At 49.3% G+C, this 20037-nt stretch overlaps 1 protein-coding gene across 1 annotated transcript in view; it reads right to left on the reverse strand.

Annotated features, from left to right (window-relative positions):
* Positions 1-20037, reverse strand: part of COTL1 (coactosin like F-actin binding protein 1) — a 43758-nt gene that overhangs the window by 5129 nt on the left and 18592 nt on the right. Inside the window, exon 3 of the mRNA XM_059905074.1 lies at positions 11986-12143. Within this exon, the coding sequence (XP_059761057.1) occupies positions 11986-12143 (158 nt within the window). The remainder of the gene's footprint in view (positions 1-11985; positions 12144-20037) is intronic.

The raw sequence follows: 20037 nt of genomic DNA on the forward strand, positions 1-20037 counted from the left end.
AAAAAAAGAAACAGGTGACATTCATTCATGATCTAACTCTATATCCAAAATATCGCCAATGTAACAGGTTATCAACATACAAAACCATCAGTGAAATGTCTACATTTTGTGCTCTATACTAAATCTTGGAAAGCCAGTGTGTATTTTACTCATAGGCATGGCACATAGCGGTATGACAAGCCAGACTTCACGTGCTCTGAAGCCACACGCGGCTGGTGACAGCTCAGGTCTAGATAGAACAGGAAAGAACCTGAGAGAATAACGTGTTCAGTCAAGGAGAATCATTCACCATAAAATATTAGAGCCGATCTGAGTGCGGAGAGTGGGAGCCTTTGGGGGCGGAGCAGGGAGAGTGGGAAATGTTCCGTCTTGATCTGGGCAGTTCTTTCATGGGTACGTACAAAAATTCAAAATTTTAAAATTCAAAAATTTATCAAGCTGTATGTCTAAGATTCGTGCGTTTTCCCCTATGTACATTATACCTTGGTTAACAAAAAAAGGTGGGGGTGGGGCAGGGGACAAAGAGCCTTTGAAACCCTGACATTCACCCCCTTATTTGATAGAGAAGAAGTAAGAGACCCAGAGAGGGGAAACAGTTCATCCCAGGGCACACAGCAGCCTTACCTCGGGGCCCTGGGGGCAGGCCCTCACTCCTGCGTACCCGGTAGGCTGCTCCAGACTGCCCGTCCCTCCCACGTAAGCATCCGTCATACCCTCAAGGCTACCAAAGCCACATGCCAGAGACTTCAAAGCAAAATATGTCAGTCTGTGGGCACTGTCACCTGTGGTTCTAGAAAGATCTTCATGTCTCGGAACTCGGTGTCCCTGGCTGATAGCCTCCAGACAGGGTCTCTCCCTTTTCTCCCAGTGCAGGACTTTTCAAAGGCAGAGGCCTCATCCAGCTAAATAGGACTCCAAGATGGTTTGGAAACACACCAATCAAGTTCGGGACACATTCTGTCCCTGTGACTTTTCTCAAGTGCATTTAAGTTCATGCTTCAAAGATATAAGATGGACATTGGTGTGCTTCCAAGGAGGGCAATTCTAGGGAAGGACTGGGGTTAGGAATCGGGGCTCTGTACATAGTCAAGAATCTATTTGCAAGGCTGGTTTAAAAAGTGTATAAATATTTTCCTATCCTTGGTTTTAAATCATTTCATTTTTAAATGGCTCCCAGTTGCCTGGGTTTAAACCCCAGCTTCAGTCCTAAAACGTGCTGGGAGCAGTTTGTGCCAAATACAAATAGGGACAGCTGTCCATACGCATCTCCAGCAGCCTGACCCTCCCCAGAAACTTACCCCCCATGAGCCTCAGTCTCCTCATCTGCAAGCAGGGACAATGAGAGGACCTACATCCTAGGGCTGGCTGTGAGAATCAGATGAGTGTGCAGTGGAAGTGCTCAAGAATGATTAGGTAATATTTTAAATGATCCTGGGTTACCTTTGTTCTCAAGATTGTTAGGGGAGTCTGAGCTATAAAGAAGTTTTCTGAAACACTCAGAGCAAATGCACAGGGAGTGGCTAGTTCCTCTTCTCTCACCCACACTGATTTCTCCATCCCCACTGTTTACTTTTTAATGAAGGGAAGTCTGGAGAATTCCTCGGAATAAGCAAGGTAGTGACACTGGCTCTCCTTGCCCTTGCAGAAAGAAGACGGCAAATCCAGCTGCTTGACCAAAAGCTGTGTGCGGGATTAGCCACAGGAGGACAGAGGAGAAGCCTGTTGGGGTAGAAGTGTGTCTCGTCTTCTACCTAGAACATTAGGACCATGGTGGGTTGCTACCCTATGCAAAGAATATGGGTGCTGGGAAGGTCTGGGAAGAAAAAATGAGTGGGAGTCTTTGACAGTTAAGTTTGTGATGCCAGCAATGCACGTTTCTACAAGGCAGGGCCGGGGAGGAGAGGTGACCTTCGTTGTATCCAAAGACAATGAGAGCTAATGCAATTCGTTCTTCCAATAAACACGTTTACTGAACACCTATTATACGCCAGACACTCTCCTAGGCCATGGGAAGTCAAAATCTGGTACTTACAGGTCTCTCTGAGAGTCTAAGAGCAGAGAAAGAGAACCAGGGGGCTCTAAAATGCCCCGAAGGAAGCCATCAATGGCTCTGGGCCCTGGTTTCCACCTCTGTGAAAGAAGAGGGCTTTCTTCTTTCACAGGTTCTAGAAGGCAGGTTCGGCCAGCCCTTTCCCCACCAGCCATCTGTGGATTTGCACCTGAGCCTCCAGAGCATGTGGGACAAAGTTCCACCTTGGACACAAGAATCCAAGGAGCAATGGGGAAAACTGACACAGAACTGTCAACTTTGGGATTACAGCATGGCTTTCGAAAAGGAGGCCTTGTGCTAGTAAACTCTTGCCAAAAAACGGGGGATGGAACCTCCCCTCCCACATGTGTGAGATGCGACAGGGGGTGGATGAGACACATGCTGGCCACAATATTGTATCATTTCCCCCAAGTAGGCGAAGATTAATTATAAACCAAAGACCTTGGTGTGCTGAAGAAAAGCAGTTGGTCCCCAGCAGCCTGCATCTTGCTAGGAGAAAAGGCACCCTCCGAGGAACAGGGACCTGATGAAAATGCACAGTATCAAACCTGCCAACCCCTCCTGGGTCCCCTACACCTTCTTTCCTACAACTATTCTACAGTGCCTCAGAGACCAAGGTTTTAAAAATCCTTCCAGCAAGGTGTAATTTACTCCAAAAGAACAGGTTCTTGTAATTGGCATGAGTCACCACAGACAAGGGAAAAACAAATAGATCAAAATGGTATGGTCCAGTGTTTGAGAGATTCGGGAACACAGGCACCTGCGTCACCACCGCAGGGCAGAAATGACACGACCCTATTTCACTAAGGAGAGGACAAAGGACAAGAGAGAGAAATGTGGTGGCATTTCGAGTGGACACAAGGTAATTGCCCAACACAGATGGATGGGGGAAAGCATGATGTCTTGTAGCATGCTGGGGTAGGTTTGGGTCCAAACCAAACAGGAGCAGCCGTCCATATGCCTTGAAGCCTGACCCCCGCAGGGCCACCCACCTCTTTAGCATTTGAGTGACTGCCGGGATTCTGACACCCCCTGCTTTCCTGACCATGGACATTTACAGAAGCCCTGACTCCATTCTGCCTGATTTCTGACTATGGCTCCATCTAGATCAGGGATGGTAAGAATGTGGGAAACAAACTCTGCTCTCTCCTCCAGTATCCATGGCAGACATCACAAATTCATCATGGCACTTTCCCCACTGAGTCCAGACTTAACCTCAAAATCCTTAACCCAGACCTCCAAATAGCCCCTGCTATCGATCACTTGACAAACAATATTAAATCCATGTTTCGGATTTCAATTTCTACCTGGTTGAAATTGTGCTTAGCATTTCTTGTTCCTCAGTGACACCCACTTTGGGGACTTTTTCCCAAAGGAATAATTCAACAGAATTTTTAAAAAATTACAACACACATACTCACAGATGTTCATTGTCAGTAAATACCAGACTGCTTCCACTTTTCAACAGAAGTTGGGTAAATAAGTAAGTAGTATTTACATTGAACACTTCATACATAGCAGACACTTATGATATACAGTATTTTACTTAATTTTTACAATTCCATGAGTTTAGATATTATCATCCCCAATTTTCAGAGGATGCTGAAACTCAAGGAAGTAAAGTAGCTGGCAAAAGGTTGCACACATGGTGAGTGGTGGGGCTGGGACCAAAACCCGTGTTTAACTCCACGCCAAGGTCTTTACCAGGAGAGTGAACACACACACACACACACACACACACGTACATGTAATCACACATTCACTAACAGAATAGTATTCAGCCATTAAAATTATGAAAACTGAAAACATTTATGAAATGTTACATGAAAGGACACACTGTACCTCTGCTATGATTAATCACGTTTGTAATAACATGTACCACGTGGCCAGGGCTCCAGGGGAATTAGCAGAAATCGCTGTGTGGCAGATCATCATTTAGGTCCTTAATTTTGTCTGAACCATTTTTCAAAACCACACCACCCTGGGATAAACCACCAAGGGGGAGAAAACAGAGAGCCTGGAGCTTGCTCTGGGAGGGTCTTTCAAAGGGCAGGATGTCCAGGGACAAACTATGACAAGGACAAAGGTGGGGTTGGTCCATGCAAGGGAAGAGAACGAGGGAGGGAAAATCTGAAAGACAAACGTAGAGAGTGTAGGCAGCCTTCAGCCCCAAAGAGCACCGTGGGGCGTGCATGCCACACATGGAGACCTGTTTGGACTCAGCGTTCGGGCTCCTTCAGTAAAGACCTGAACACACTCTAACCTGGCATCCCCAGAGCATGGAAACTGTCTGCTGTTGACAGTGTTGGGAATCACTGTGTAGACATCAGGAGGCCAGCTGGCGGGGGGCAACCAGGCAGGCACCACGCCAAGGCCAGCTGGCCGAGGGCTGGGACCCATCTGGGGTTTAGTGATGGGCACCCGGCCACAGCCCACTGGCAGAGCAGGCTTGTGAAAGCGGCTTCCATCTACATGCTGGGCTCAGGGTTTGGGCGTCTTCCTCTCCCAAGGGTTTTTAACCTCCTGGTAGCAGGAGCATAGAACCAGGTTCCCCACTGCCCTTCCCACCACTAAAGCGGTCTCTGAGTCCCACCAGCTGGCTTCTGTCTTGACACTCACCTTGGCTTGAGGACTCACCCTTCCCAGCCTCAGTTTCCTCATCTGTATATTGGGTGTATAATGGCACCTGCCCCTCCACACATGATCCCTGGCTCCACCGTTCACAGGCCGCTTGGGAGCTTTGTATGTATTTGTGTTAAATAAAGGACACAAGCATGGGAAAGCCCCCTTGCCTGAGCCCAGGCCCAAGTGAAACGCATCAGCACAAAAGGCCCTTTCTGGTTCTGAGAAGAATAAAGGGCCTTTCCAAAAACCACGGGCTTGAAGAAGCATAAAACTCCCTGTAACAACAAACAGCTGAAACCCTTTAAAGATGGACGAAGCGCCAAAGCTGGCCCCCCGAGGACCAGGCAGCAACTAATGCTTTGCAAGGGGGAGCAGCAGCCCCGTAAATCTCATGACACAGAAGTGTGTGGGTTCTCCCGGCTGACCCAACCAGCTCTCACCTCTGCTTTTCACTGACACAAAGCAGAGCCTTTGGAAATTCCAATCCACCCCCAAATCCCTCCCTGAGTGTAAATGGCTTCCACAATTTAATTCAGCCCAAAGAGCAGTTACTGAACATTTACTAGCTTCTGTCCTAGGAATACACCAAGAATAAGACACAGACTAGAGCCTAAGTGAACGGATCTGTTTCTTCACTTTTTAGCACCTGTTTAGTACTTTTCTAGGTTTGAGAAATACAAATAAAACGGCCATGGTCCCTGCCCTTGAGAGTACTTTCTAGGGTCACTTAATTGTAATTCATGGAATTTGGGTCATAGTATCATACAAACAGATAAAGGAGCAATTAATTCTGATTGAGGCTGGTAGGAGAATGGGGTAAAGAATAAGGGTTTTGAAGGATGAATAGGAGTTCATCAGTCACTAAAAGGAGAAACCTTTTCACATCCTTTACTTTCCTTTAATCCTTCCAACAGCTCTATGAAATTTTATAGTCTCTTTTTCATAAGTGAGAACAGAGTCTAGAGATAAAGTTACTTGCCCGAGGTCCTAGGATGAAAAGTTGCTAGAGCTGGAATATCAACTTGGGTCTCACTCCCCTTAAGCCCATGGTCTCTACCATTTGACACAGCAGCATTTTTTAAAAAAAAGAAACACTGTACAATGATGCTCAGTTTCCAGTTTAAAAAAAAAAAAAAAAAGGTTCTACCATCAAGGAGCTTGAGAACCAGATCAGTACATTTAAAAATAAATGTAAGAGGTTTGTTTCCTGCAGAACTTCTCTCAGAGCCTTCTCAGAGTGCTAGAGGACTTTGGGAAACATGCAATGGGGTGAAGTGACAGAGTCAGGGCCCCAGGGGCCAGTCTACAAGCACAGGGGACGTTGAGCAACTTCCCCAACTTCCCCGGGCCCCAGGCTCCTCATCTATAAAGTGAGGATAATGACAGAACTATCCTTGTTGTGAAGAAGAAATCATTTTAATGTGTGGAAAGTCCTTGAAAGTGCCAGGCACGTGGTAGCGGCACAATAAAACTCTTGTTATTAATATTACTACCACACTGGTACACAAACATGACCCTCCTTGAGGAGAGTTAGGACATCTGGTCCTGGCCCTGGAGGTGGAGGGGGTCCAGAATGTAAGCCAGCCCTGCTCCTGGGGTGCAGAGGCCATCAGGATACACTACACTGATGATTCCATGCAGTCATTGACACGCCCGTCCTTCCCGCCTCTACTTCTCCTTGGAGGAAACACTCCCTGCCGTTCTTTTCCCAGTGCTGAAAGCTGAGATCTACCTCTGGTTACTTGGCTCCGTGGGACTTCCCTGGTGGCGCAGTGGTTAAGAATCCGCCTGCCAATGCAGGGGACACGGGTTCAAGCCCTGGTCTGGGAAGATCCCACATGCTGCGGAGCAACTAGGCCCGTGAGCCACAACTACTGAGCCTGCGCGTCTGGAGCCTGTGCTCCGCAACAAGAGAGGCCGCGACAGTGAGAGGCCCGCGCACCGCGATGAAGAGTGGCCCCCGCTCGCCGCAACTAGAGAAAGCCCTCGCACAGAAACGAAGACCCAACACAGCCAAAAATAAATAAATAAATAGCGTTCCCTTTAAAAAAGAAAAAAAAAAAATACAAAATAGATAAAAGGACCGCGTGAATAAAGTGATTCCGCAAGGCCAGCACAATGTTTCATCGACCGAGTCTGCCCTAAAGCAAGACAGCCTGGCCCAGCGCGGGCAAGCCTCTAAGGGGGGGGGGGGGGGTTACTGCATTGCCCCTGTCATCCCACAGAGGCGCCGGAAAAATGGGACGGGTGTTGTGTTGCCGGCACCAGCCGGGCATTTCTGTGCAGCAGATGACGGCTGTGACGACGCAGCCGCGTGCCCTGGCCACTCAGCACATTCCCGGGGCCCGAGTCCGGCTGTCACCGTGGCCCAGCGCGGCACCCGCCACTGCCCGTGGCCTTGCTGGTGTTGCCTTGTTTTCCACCAGCCGCAGATGCAGCTCAGCATCTCAGCCCGGCTCTGAACACAGACTAAAGAGACCCAGAATCAAACCTCCTGATTTTTAACTCCTCTGGGCTCCAGCCCCGGGCCTGCCGCTTGTTAACCATGGGTTCGGGGCAAATCCTATCACTGCTCTGGGTTAGGGTTAAGGTTAGGGCTCCTGGGCTTCACTGGTGGCACAGTGGTTGAGAATCCGCCTGCCAATGCAGGGGACACGGGTTCGAGCCCTGGTCTGGGAAGATCCCACATGCCGCGGAGCAACTAGTCCCGTGAGCCACAATTACTGAGCCTGCGCGTCTGGAGCCTGTGCTCCGCAACAACAGAGGCCGCGATAGTGAGAGGCCCGCGCACCGCGATGAAGAGTGGCCCCCGCTCGCCGCAACTAGAGAGAGCCCTCGCACAGAAACGAAGACCCAACACAGCCATAAATAAAAAATAAAAAATAAAATAAAATAAAAAGGTTAGGGTTCCCCTTGCTGATGCACCTACGCGCAGGCCCCAGGCTGGAACCTGAAGGAGTGTGGATTGTTTGAAGTCAGCACCAGCAAGGGTGGGTGAGGCTCAGGACCTTCCTGTGTTGCTGATGGATGTGACTTTGATCCAAGCCATCTGCAAGACAATCAGACAGGATGGCTCAACAATAAGATTCATGCCTTGTGTCCCGGGCTCGGCACGTGGACCTATCGGCTCCCAGGGAAACGCTCCACAACCTAGAAAGCTGTGCATCGTGGTGGTGTCTAAACAGGACAGCGGGGAGTCATAACAGCCGCACTTCCAGGCCTCTATCAGAGATAGTTCTAAGCGCTTTCCATATAGTTGCTCATTTAATCCTCACAACAACCGCAAGAGGCAGACACTATACCAGCTCGGTTTTAGCCATCAGGGGAGTGAAGCCCAGAGGAAAGCAACTTGCCCAAGGCCATACAGTAAATGGCGGGGTTGAAATCTGAACTCACCCCATCTGACTCAAACGGCTATACCCCAGACCACTGCACTACAACACTGTCTCTTTGTCTGACAAAGTGAAGTATGGTTCATTTAAATGTAATACGCTGTCATAAACCAACTACCCCATAAAAAACGAAACAATTTCAGAATAAATCAAAACAGAATACGACACAGCAGGTCAAGTCATCCAACTCATTTTTAAATGGGGAAACTGAGGCCCAGGAAGGGAGAGAGACTTGCCCACAGGCAGGCAGGTGGCGTAAAGATCCACTCTTCTTGATTTCAATGTCTCTACATTAATTTACACTGTCTACATCTCATACAAAGCATAAGGATGTGGGTATATTATTTTTATTATTACAAAAACCAAGGGTTATGAGTAATCTTAAACTAAAACTCAATCCATTTATTCTTCACATGGAAACTGTGGTAAAAGGCAGCTAGGGATGTGAGCCTGTCCCCAAGACACGGAATCCAGACTGGCCCATCTGGAGACCCCTTAGAGAACATCTGTTCTGAGTCCCCATTAAGCAGAGAGGACAACTGACACACCAGAATCAGCATGATTTTAGTGACTGTCAGAAAATACCATTATGCCAGTAAAATCGACCCCTTTGTAACATTAATGGCTGTATTTGCAACTGCAGTATAAATGTGAGGTCTTGTAATAGCTTCGGGTAATAAACCTTTTTAAATGCAGAGGTGGAAAATGCGAAAGGTAATGGTCAAAATATCACATTGCACCTGCAGTTCAAGATAGAGTCCCTGCCCCCCACCCCCACCCTGCCACCGGAGGGCACGTCTGTGCTTTTCATCTACCAGCATCCCTTTAACAATCGGAGCTGCCAATCATGGGACCCCCACCTGCCTGGCCCACAGGATGTGCCAACTGGATCATTTTAAGGGAATGATTGACACTGAGGGAGGGGGGCTCTCTCTTCCCCTGGGATCAAGATGGAGAAGAACCACCATGCCTGGACCATTTCTCCTGCTGCACAGAGGGCACCTGAGGCCAAATCCAGAGGAAAGAGAGAAGAGAAATGAAAGGAAGATACTGCTTCAGCCCTGGTCCAGCCACACCTAAAGCTGGCAACCCCTGCCCTTCCCAGTTCAGAGAGCCAAGCAATTCCCCTTTTTGCTGCAATGTATTTGAGTTTGCCAACAAATCAATTATAACCAATATTCCCAATTGAAGTTACAAAAATCATATTTCCCCAAATCACCCTCTTAACCCACTGAGCCAAACTGAGAAAAGTTCTAGATATATAAAGAACTCTGCAGACTGCTAATAGGTTCAGGGTTTCCTTTGGGGGTGATAAAAAAGTTCTGGAACTTTCGGACGATGATGATGATCGCCCAACACTGCAAATGTACTTCACGCCAGTGAACCGTACATCAAAAGGGCTAACATTTCATGTCACTGTATTTCACCACAATCTTAAAAATGGAAAGAAAACAGGAGCATTGCAAGAGTCAAAAGACTGCCCCCACTGGACGCATCCCAGCAAACATCTCCCTGTGTGCCCTGTTCTCCTGGCTGGCCAACCAGAGGGCTAAGTGTGGAGGGCGGAGTGCAGCAGGAGACCTTCGGACTTGGACATGCATTCTTCTGCATTTTCCATTCTGTCGCCATAAAGGAGACCCTTGAAAGCTGGTTAACCATTAAAACCCCCAACTGTCCTGAAGAAAAATAACCCGTGGGGTTGAGTAGGTGGCCATCCGAAGCATGGGTGCCGGTGCTGGAGAGGGTACCAGCCGCAGTGTTCACTGGTAATGCTGATTAGGATAGGAAGTAAATGATATGTACTGAACACTTACTATGTCCCAGGCACAGTGCTAACCCGCTAGGAGGGAATCTGACAGCCTATACGTTTTTTTTTGTTTTTTGTTTTTTGTTTTTAATAAATTTATTTATTTATTTTTGGCTGTGTTGGGTCTTCGTCTCTGTGCGAGGGCTCTCTCTAGTTGTGGCGAGCGGGGGCCACTCTTCATCGCGGTGCGCGGGCCTCTCACTGTTGCGGCCTCTCCCGTTGCGGAGCACAGGCTCCAGACGCGCAGGCTCAGTAGTTGTGGCTCACGGGCTTAGTTGCTCCGTGGCATGTGGGATCCTCCCAGACCAGGGCTCGAACCCGTGTCCCCTGCATTAGCAGGCAGATTCTCCCTGCGCCACCAGGGAAGCCCAGCCTAAACGTTTTTAAAGCGATCCTCACCCCTGTGATGATCTGGAACCCCCGTCTCCTAAAAGTATATCCTAAAGAAACGATCCAGTGGATGACAGAAAGGAGTTGCATGTATTAAAATGCTGGTTAGGACATTATTTCTAACAATAAAAACTGGAAGCAACTCAAGAGGTCAACACCAGGGGGATTTTCAGTACCTCACAGGGTGCTTGTGAAATGGGACGCTCAGCCGCCAGAAAAACCTTCATTACAAAGACTCTGTGGCCACATAATTTATGTAATTATGTTATGTTAGAAAAAAAAAAAAAAAAGAAGAAGAAGAAGCTGATTAGGGAGTGATTCACAGGCCGTGACCACAGCAATGCGAAGAGGTGGGTGAGCTCCCCCGCAGATCTCGTAGCGAAGATGGAAAAATAAACTGTAAGAATGGAATGATAGGAAAATTTTTTCCTATTATTATTTTTTAAATAAAAGTTTTATTTGGGGATAGTTGGGGATTTACAGAAAAGTGGCAAGAGACAATACCAAGAGTTCCCATGTACCCCACCGGCCATTTTGACAATTGTTAACATCTTATGTTACCGTGGTACATTTGTCACAGCTAAGAAGCCAACACTGGAACGTGACTACTAAACTAAACCCCAGACTTCATTCCGATTTCACCAGTTTTTCTGTTCCGGGATCCAATCCAGGACACCACATTGCACACAGCCGATTTCTGTGTGTGTGTGTTTTGTTTTTGGTTTTTTTACAATGCAATGGCTTCCTTTTGTATATTCACAGATATGTGCAACCATCACTACAGATTTTAGAATATTTCAGAATATTTTCATCACGTCAAAAAGAAGCCCCATACCCGTTAGCTACCACCTCCCTATCATGGGTTTTAGGAAATTGTTTTGCAAAATGGAGAACCCTTTGGTAAGAAGAAAACTATCTCCCCTTCACCTCTCTTCCCCAGTTTATCTTTCTGGAATTTGGATTTTATTTTTCTCAGCATGACCCAGTGTCCTAGCCCCAGATGAATCACTTAGTGTCAATTTTTGTTATGTCCAGGATGGAGAAAAAACTTTAAAATGGGGAACTCTACAGGTAGAACTGTTTAGAAGCTCAGAGACAAAACCAAGGGTACACTCACCTTTTCCTCCTCCTCTCCGTCTAATAGGGACACAGGAGTAAGTCAGCCATGACCAACGCCCAGCTACCCAGACTAGGAATCTCTGCCATTGTTGAAATAGCCTTTGTCATTCTATGGCCATCAAAGTCATCATAAAACCCCTGCTGGTGCCCATAAGGTTGACATTTATTCATTCACCAAGTGCTATTGAGCACCTACTGTGTGCTAGACACCATTCAGAGAGCACTCGTGAATTCTCCCATCGGGTCCTCATGGCCACAGTTGGAAGTCATCCATCACCCAATCAGGAAGTGGGGCCATTCTGGTCATCCCTCCAACCCCTTCTCCGTGAGCCACCTGCCCCCCACCCCAAGAGGGAGACACCAGCCACCACGTTTCTAGTATTTGATGGTCAGGATCACAGATGCGGCTACCACCCCAGAAAGCAATTTGGGGTACATCTCACCAGTGGTGTTACTGGTCCAGAAATGTAGCACGACACGTTCAAAGTCACAGACCAAGGAGCCAAGCCCAGCCCCTTGTGTCCCTGCTGGATGGTGACCCTTTGTGGGATGTGACCAGCACCTCCCCACCCGAGACCCTAAAAGAACACAAGGACAGTTACCTGCACCACCTCCTTCACCAGGGTCTTGTCCGTGCCGGTCTTGGCGCGCTGCAGCCCGCTGACATTCTCGCCGATCCATGTGATGAGGGCGAACTTGGACCTCTTGCTCATCGCGTCCCCGGTGGTGAAGCGCACGAAGGCAAACAATCGGACGTCATCTGCACCAACGGCAAAGGGAGGGCACGGTGCTCGGTTAAAACACCCCAAATCCACATTGCCAGCAGGGGCTCTGAGCCACGAGGGTGCCCAGAGCCACGTGGCAGGAGCCAACATGCCCTCGCTCAATCTCGACAACAGTGCCACAGGCTGGGATGCCCATTTCACAGATGGGAAGTGGAGGCACAGAAGGGCCATGTGACACTCCTGAGGCTGCAGAGGCAGATGGAGGCCAGGCCTCTCTGACTGCCATGCCTGCGACCCTCCCCTCCCCCATACAGTCAAGGCTCAAATTCTGAATCTGATTTAGGGAACGGAAGTTCGTCGACTCTTTTTATCCCAAATCTTTGAGGCCCTATTTGGAACAGCAAAGCCACACGGCGGAGAGATGGGAACTGGGCTGGGGTGGGGAGGAGAGGAGGAAACAAAGACGGTGGCCCTTGTTCTGGTCTGGGATATAGCTCTGGGCCCACTGGGCATGGCTAGCTTATGGCCAGACAATTAGGCCAATAAAGAATTCTGGGGCTTCCCGGGTGGCGCAGTGGTTAAGAATCTGCCTGCCAATGCAGGGAATACGGGTTCGATCCCTGGTCCGGGAAGATCCCACATGCTGTGGAGCAACTAAGCCTGTGCGCCACACTACTGAGCCTGCACTCTAGAGCCCGTGAGCCACAACTACTGAGCCCACGTGCCACAACTACTGAAGCCTGCGCGATTAGAGCTCGTGCTCCAAAATGAAGAGTAGCCCCCGCTCGCCGCAATTAGAGAAAACCTGCGGGCAGCAACGAAGACCCAGTGCAGCCAAAAATAAATAAATAAAAATTAATTAATTAATTTAAAAAAAGAATTCTGAGTATTTTTCCACTGGGTATGTTATGCTTGTTATATGGTATATGTTTGTTTTTATTAAAATGACTCTGGGGGCTATTCTGGCCGATGGATCTACATTTAAGTCTGTGTCATTGCCATACCAGTAATCTCATCATCATCACTTCAGAATCTCTTTCATAGTACAGTGTGCTAAGTTCCTCCATCCCCCGCTGCTCTGCATCCCCAAAATATCAGCTGGTATTCCTGAGTTTTTAAAGTGACGTGTGTGTGTGTGTGTGTCCACCTCGGTACTCTAGTCATCAGGGGCTGGGTCATTCTTCGTGCTGGGGCCGTCCTGCAGTGCAGAATCCTGGCCTCCACCCGCTCAATGTCAGTATCACACCCCCCGGCCCACTAGGACAATCAACAACGCCTCCAGCCATTGCCCAATGTCTCCATCGGGGCAGAACCGCCCCCAGGTAAGAACAAATTCTAGACATACTTTGTGTCCCCATTTAGTCAGGACCCCTTTGTGTTTTCCACCAAAATCCTGCACGTTTTGTGGAGGGCATCACATATCCTTACTCAGATGAATGCCTAAATAGTTCACATGTCAGTTGCAGTTATCAGTGAAATCTCATTCCACCCTCCCCCAACACCCCCGCCCCCACCCACCCCCACCCCCCCGTGATGGCTGGTACGTGGGATGCTGGTTTGGGGTCATGCATCTTGTACCTGCCGCTCCATTCAGCTCATACTCTCAAATGGCTTTTCGTCGCTGGCTTTAGGATTTCTCAGCGACCCAACGACCCATCGAACTGTGTTTCCCAAGCACTGTCTGAATCACCTGGGATCTCGCTAAAATGCAGATTCTGAATCGGCAGGTTTGGGATAGGGCCCGGGGGTCTGCGTTCCTAACTAGCTCCCAGGTGATACTGACGCTGCTGATCAAAGGATCACACTTTGAGGTTTTAAGGTTTTGTTTTTTTTTTAATCAAGGTGTCTTTCTTCCTAGAATCATTCCGGGTGCCACCATGCCGAATCCCACACAAAGTAAAGGTTCTCACCAAGATCCAAGGCCACCAGCCCTCTGAGTGTAATGGAGACACAGTCTACACTGGCTGGTTAGTACCTCAAAGCATGAGCTCATCCTGACAACAAGCTATGCTGTCTAAAGGGGAACCATCTGACCGGGGGAGCTGAGACACAGCCCTGGCAGGCCACGGACTCCTGACTCAAACTCCACATGCGGGCATTTCTTAAAGGAAACAGATCATAATCGCCATTCACGCTGGCACAGCACCTTTCGGTTTACGGGTCAGTATTCATTGGGTCTTTATAAAGATGCTGGGAGGTGGGCCGCGGGGTCGGGGGGGCGTCATTGTCACCCTCATCAACATCCAAACAACCGTTTGGTAGATGAGGCTGGGAGGTTGTGTGATGTGCCCAAGGTAACATGCCAAGGACAAAGCCAGCCTGAAGCCAAGGGCTAGGACATCTCGGGTGTGTCTGCCCAGCCCCCCTGCTTTAGGGAACCACCCCACCCAGCCAGGGGGGGGCCTGGTGGGTGCCCAACCTGGGACCTGACCACGGGGGTCAGGCAGTGAGGACAGACCGGTGTAAGGGACACTTCACAGGCCAAATTGACATGGCTTGGTGACCAGCTGGCCGTGGGAAGTGAGGAAGGAAAAGTCCAAGGACAGGAGACCATGTGAACTCCATCTCTTAGTCCCGGAGGAATCTGACTCAATCCCCAAACATCGGAGCCTCGCTGCCTCATCTGTAAAATGGGGAGATTTTTTTGGTTCTCCCCATTTTTTTTCTTTATTGAGGTAAAAGTCACACCACAAAAATTCACCATTTTAACTACTGTAAAGCATAGAAGTCAGCGGCATTTAGTACATCCAAAATGTTGTGCAATCATTTCCATTACCTAATTCCAGAACATCTGCATCATCCCAAAAAGAACCCCCTACCCACCAGCCGTCACTCCTCATCCCCCCCCTTCCCCCAGCCCTAAGCAACCACTAATCTGTCTTCTGTCTCTGGATTTGCCTGTTCTGGACATTTCTCACAGATGAAACCCTACACTGTGTGGTCTTTTGTGTCTGGCTTCTCTCACTCAGCATGTTGGCAAGATTCACCCGCGTGGTAGTGTGATCGTCATTCCTTTTATGGCTGAATAATATTCCATTGTACGGATGGACCGCATTGTGGTCTGTTCATCCGTGCATCCACTGATGGACACTCGGGACGTTTCCAAATCGGGGTAATTTTATACCTCCCTCCTTCCTTGGCCGTGAGGGTTAAATAGGACGCTGGCCCGACATGGTAGAACCTTCTCCCCAGAGCCTGAGCTACCAGGCAGAGCTGCGGGTGGGAAGTGAGCACAGGAAATGAGGCTGTCCGGGCTGAGGAACTGAAATTCACGCAGCCACGCACGGCTGGTGCAGGACTTTCGTTCCCGAGCATTTCCCAGCATCGAGGCCGCTTTTGGGAAGCCAGCACGCTGTTCTGAGTAGTGTTATTGGAGGAACAGGAGAACCAGCTCCAAAGTGTTTAATTAAATTGCAGTCTTGACTTGAGGGGGAGGCGGGCCACACCTCAGATGCCTCGCGCCTTCTTAAGGCTAAGACAACACCAGCAAAAGAACTCTCAGTCTGTTTCCATGGCAACCACTCTATTTCCCTTTTCCTCATTGGTCAGCCTGGACGTTTGGGATCCCATGACCACACTTGGATCCCAACCGCCCCATCACTGGCCAAACTCAGTGGGAAAGTTACAAACCATGTGTCCCAAGTACCAGCCCAGGACCTGGCACAAGACAGATGTCCGATAAGTCAGTCTCACGCCCACCTCCAAAGACACAGGGAACCTGGCTTTTAAGACCTTCCAGAACTGCAGGCCAATGTCATTTAAATTATCAAGGCAGGAGAGACTGCTTTCCTGGGTGCCTGTTTGGTGCTTATCTGACAATGGTCTGGCCAACAAGATTGCTGACGGTTTTGAAAATCCGAGAGTCACGTTTTGCTTACAAATGTCTGCCACTCGGGATTTGGCATGACACTGAAAAGTCAGCTGAAAGTCTGAGATGAAAAACCTGTTGGTCTGAGTGACATTTTCACAGCTGCCCACACAGATCTCTGTCCCCCACGCATCCTGAAGGAGGTCCTAAGCCCATTTGACCTCCAACTAGTCAATGCAGGAGGAAGTTCTCATTTAGTCGCTAACTTCCTTCCTCTGAACAAACCAGGCAGACCAAACACGGATGTGCACACGGGTGCATCACCTGGAAGGCAGAGCTTGATCCCATCAGATATACGTATATGAGTGTGTGTGTGTGCCTGTGTGCATGTTTGTGCGTGTGTGTGTGTGTGTGTGTGTGTGTGTGAATGCACGAGTGGGCACATACACACTAGGATGGCAAAATTGGCCGGAAGAAGGTTGGTACTTGGGGTCACTGTCACCCCTGGGGTGGCACTTGGTCCCCAATGGGCCAATGGCACATCTTTCCAGCCTGAGATTGAAAAGTTGAGGTGCAGCCCTGGACAACCCTGGTGGGGGGCACCCGGGCCCAGGACTCATACCAGGGGACACACACTCTGAGCTCCCTCTGTGAGAGGTCCCAGCACAGCTGTCTACACCTGCTGCTCCCTTGACCATTCAGTCTCAACATTCTAGTCTACAGCATCCAGGTTGAGTCCAAGTTCCGGAATCCATTAGAAACTCATCCCCTCTTCATACCAGCTCTGTGATGAGACCAGATTCCTGAATGCCTCTAAGCCTCAGTTTCCTCATCTGCAAAATGGGTCAACTACCTACCTCACAAGCTGGTTGTGAGGATTAAATGAAAAAGAAAGAGATGTGAAAGGCTTGCCTGATGGGGACGGTGACGATTTTTCTATCCCTATCTGTCTGGTGAAACTGCCCTCCGAGGTCCACAGTGGCCTCCTAACTGCCAAACCCAACGGGACAGCCTCGAGGACTTCCCTGGCATTCCAGTGGTTAAGACTCCATGCTCCCAATGCAGGGGGCCCAGATTCGATCCCTGGTCGGGGAACTAAGATCCCGCAAGCTGCACGGTGCGGTCAAAACAAAAAAAAAAAAAAAAAAAATCCCTCCAACAGGACAGCCTCTTTGCCTTCCAACCTCTCTGCTGGCTTTCTGTATCTGCCAAACTTACGCTCACTTTGCTCGGTTTAAAAGTAGGGGCCCTCCTAGGCACACACAGTCATGTGGCCGCTCGTCCTATGAGTATTTCTTGAGGACCTACTGTGTGTCAACCACAGTGCCAAGCACTAGGGGGCACAGATAAGACCAACAAGGGTCCTGAAGATGACAGAGGCTGTTTACTAAGCACTTACTACGTGCTAGGCGCCGTCCTAAGCACTTACACGTAGCTGCACGTTTTTCCATCCCAACCTCTCTGTCCGGTCAGCATTGCTCACGATCCCATTTCACAGATGGAGAAACTGAGGCTCAGAGAGGTGAAGTGATAAGAAGCCAGACATTCCTTTTCTCTGATTACATCTAGAGCAGCAGTTCTCAAAGTGTGGTGCTCAGACCAGCAGCAACAGCATGGCCCAGGAACTCATTAGACTGTGAATTCAGAAACTCTGGGAATAGGGTTTGGGAAGTGAGTTTGAATGAGCCCCTGGGGCATTCTGGTGCCTCCAAAGCCTGAGAACCACTGACCTAGAGGAAGAGGTGAGAAGAGAAGATGGGGTTTTCAGCTCAGAGGACCCACTCTCCTGTGGCCGGGAAAGGGACTGAGACAAAATGTCTCACAGGCAGAAAAGGTGAAGTGCCCAGAGTTCAGCCCCACCCACTTCCTCCCCACCAGCACCTTTTATTTTAAGAAATTGAGCGTGTAAAGGAGCTTCCGGTATGGTGTGTCTTCTCAACACTAGAATTTACAGAATTTGAGGCATCTAGGCCTGGTTTCCTGACCATCTCCCCATCAAAGACCAGCGGGACGGTCCCCACAGAGTCTCCCCCTTCCCCCGAATCCCACAGCCCAAGACAGAAGAGCAGTATTTAGAGAAAGAGCTGCTGAGCTACGGTACTGGTAATAGGGAGTTTTTCTGTGACCTCTGTGTCTGCTGACATAAGCCATCATTAACAAGGATTCCCAAATGCATCACAAAACCACACAGAGCCCCATCTCAGGGGAGCCATCAACCGATGACAAAGCAAGGTTGGGAGCCCCGACCCCGAGGACCATCAACACCACCGCTCGCTGCCTTCTGACCTTCGCTCCAATTCCGGACTGTGGACACCCTCCCCTCCCCCGCTCAGTGAGAGTCTTGTTCATGAAGAGATGGTCCTCACAGGGCATTCATAAAACTCCACTCTCAAAAGAACTTGACCCTTTGGTTGGTCTGTGAAGCCTCATCACGGGCCAAGGATGGGTTATCAGTGTGAAACAGCTCCTGAGCCAGTCAATCCCACAGCCCTAAGGACCCCTCAGGACCTAGAGACCCCAGGCAGGGCCCACTTGGTTCAAAGTCCTGTTCCTCTTTTCAAGGCTCCTTGCCTCCACTGACTAAGTAAGTTAATTTGCAGCATAAAGTCATTGCACGAAAAGTTCTTGGGATATTGCCTGGCAGAACTGTGCTCAGAAACGTCGGCAGTGGACTTCCCTGGTGGCGCAGTGGTTAATAATCCACCTGCCAATTCAGGAGACACGGGTTCAAGCCCTGGTCTGGGAAGATCCCACATGCCGCAGAGCAACTAAGCCCGTGCGCCACAACTACTGAGCCCATGAGCCACAACTACTGGGCCTGAGCTCTGGAGCCCGTGAGCCACAACTACTGAGCCCACGTGCCTAGAGCCTGTGTTCCGCAACAAGAGAAGCCACCGCAATGAGAAGCCCGCACACCACAACGAAGAGTAGCCCCCGCTCGCCGTAAGTAGAGAAAGCCCACGTGCAGCAATGAAGACCCAACACAGCCAAAATGAAAAAAAAAGAAACGCCGGCAGTGGTCACTAGGCGTTCTCTACTCTACAGCCCCTTCCTCCCCTGGCCTTCCTCTATCCCCCTCTCAACGCTGCATTTCCCTCTCTCTCTCCTATCAACTGCTTTTACCAGCCCCTCCCCTTCTCCCATCTCTTCTCTCCTCCAGCTCCAGTCTAGGGCTAGAAAGGAGGGAGGGACTTAGGAAAAGAGAGTAGAGGTAAGGCAGGAGGCGGAGGGATATGAAGGAAATAGGACGGCACAAAGAGGGAGAGATGACCACAGAGGGCATGGGAAGAGTGGTGAAGAAAAGAGGGGGGTCAGATTTATCTGGAATCACCAAGGCCACCAGGATGAGCTGCTCTAATAAATTTCCCAACAACTATGAACGGCACATAATCCCCACCAAGCTCTTAATGACTCCCTGCCCTCTCCCACCCCTCCCACCCACACCTGAAATCTCCTGAGGCTCAGAATCATTGAGGGACAGATTCTGACTGGTCACACCCAGTATGCTCACCACGGTGGTGACCCTGACACAAGATCCACATTGATCCAGGGACCCCGCCTTCTCCCAAAAAAGACCCTTGTCTGCCCCTCTACCTTTTCCCAAAGCTGGCACTGGCTGGAGGACAAAACCCAGAGGAGACAGCGGATCTGCCACGAGTCAAGCAGTGTGAGGTTTTCTCACACTTTTGCAAATTCTCTGAACAAGTTTTTTCATTACACACAAAACACATACTAGGTGTAGAATAATTAGGAACACGAACAAGCGAGAAAAAAGAAAGCCTCACCACCGAAATAACCCTAGTAAACTCCCTAAGTGGCACCTAAGTAAACCTTTGGGTGCATGTCCTTTGATCTCTTCAGCTGCTTTCATATCTGTCCAATTCTTGTCATATCCCCAGCACAAACCACAGCGCCAGCCACATAGTAGGCACCCAATAAATATCTACTGGTCAACAGAAAGAAAAAAAGAGAGAGAGAGAAGTAACCATTCATAATTTCCATCCAACACTGAACTTCAGAGCAAGACAAAAGAAAGGGGGAAGGAGACAGCAGGAAATTGCCCCAGAGCTGGGCCGAAGCTGCCCTTACCTTATATAGACTCCCTAAGAAGTTATGCAAAC

The sequence above is a fragment of the Balaenoptera ricei genome, chromosome 19, assembly GCF_028023285.1.
Source record: "Balaenoptera ricei isolate mBalRic1 chromosome 19, mBalRic1.hap2, whole genome shotgun sequence".
NCBI lineage: Eukaryota > Metazoa > Chordata > Mammalia > Artiodactyla > Balaenopteridae > Balaenoptera > Balaenoptera ricei.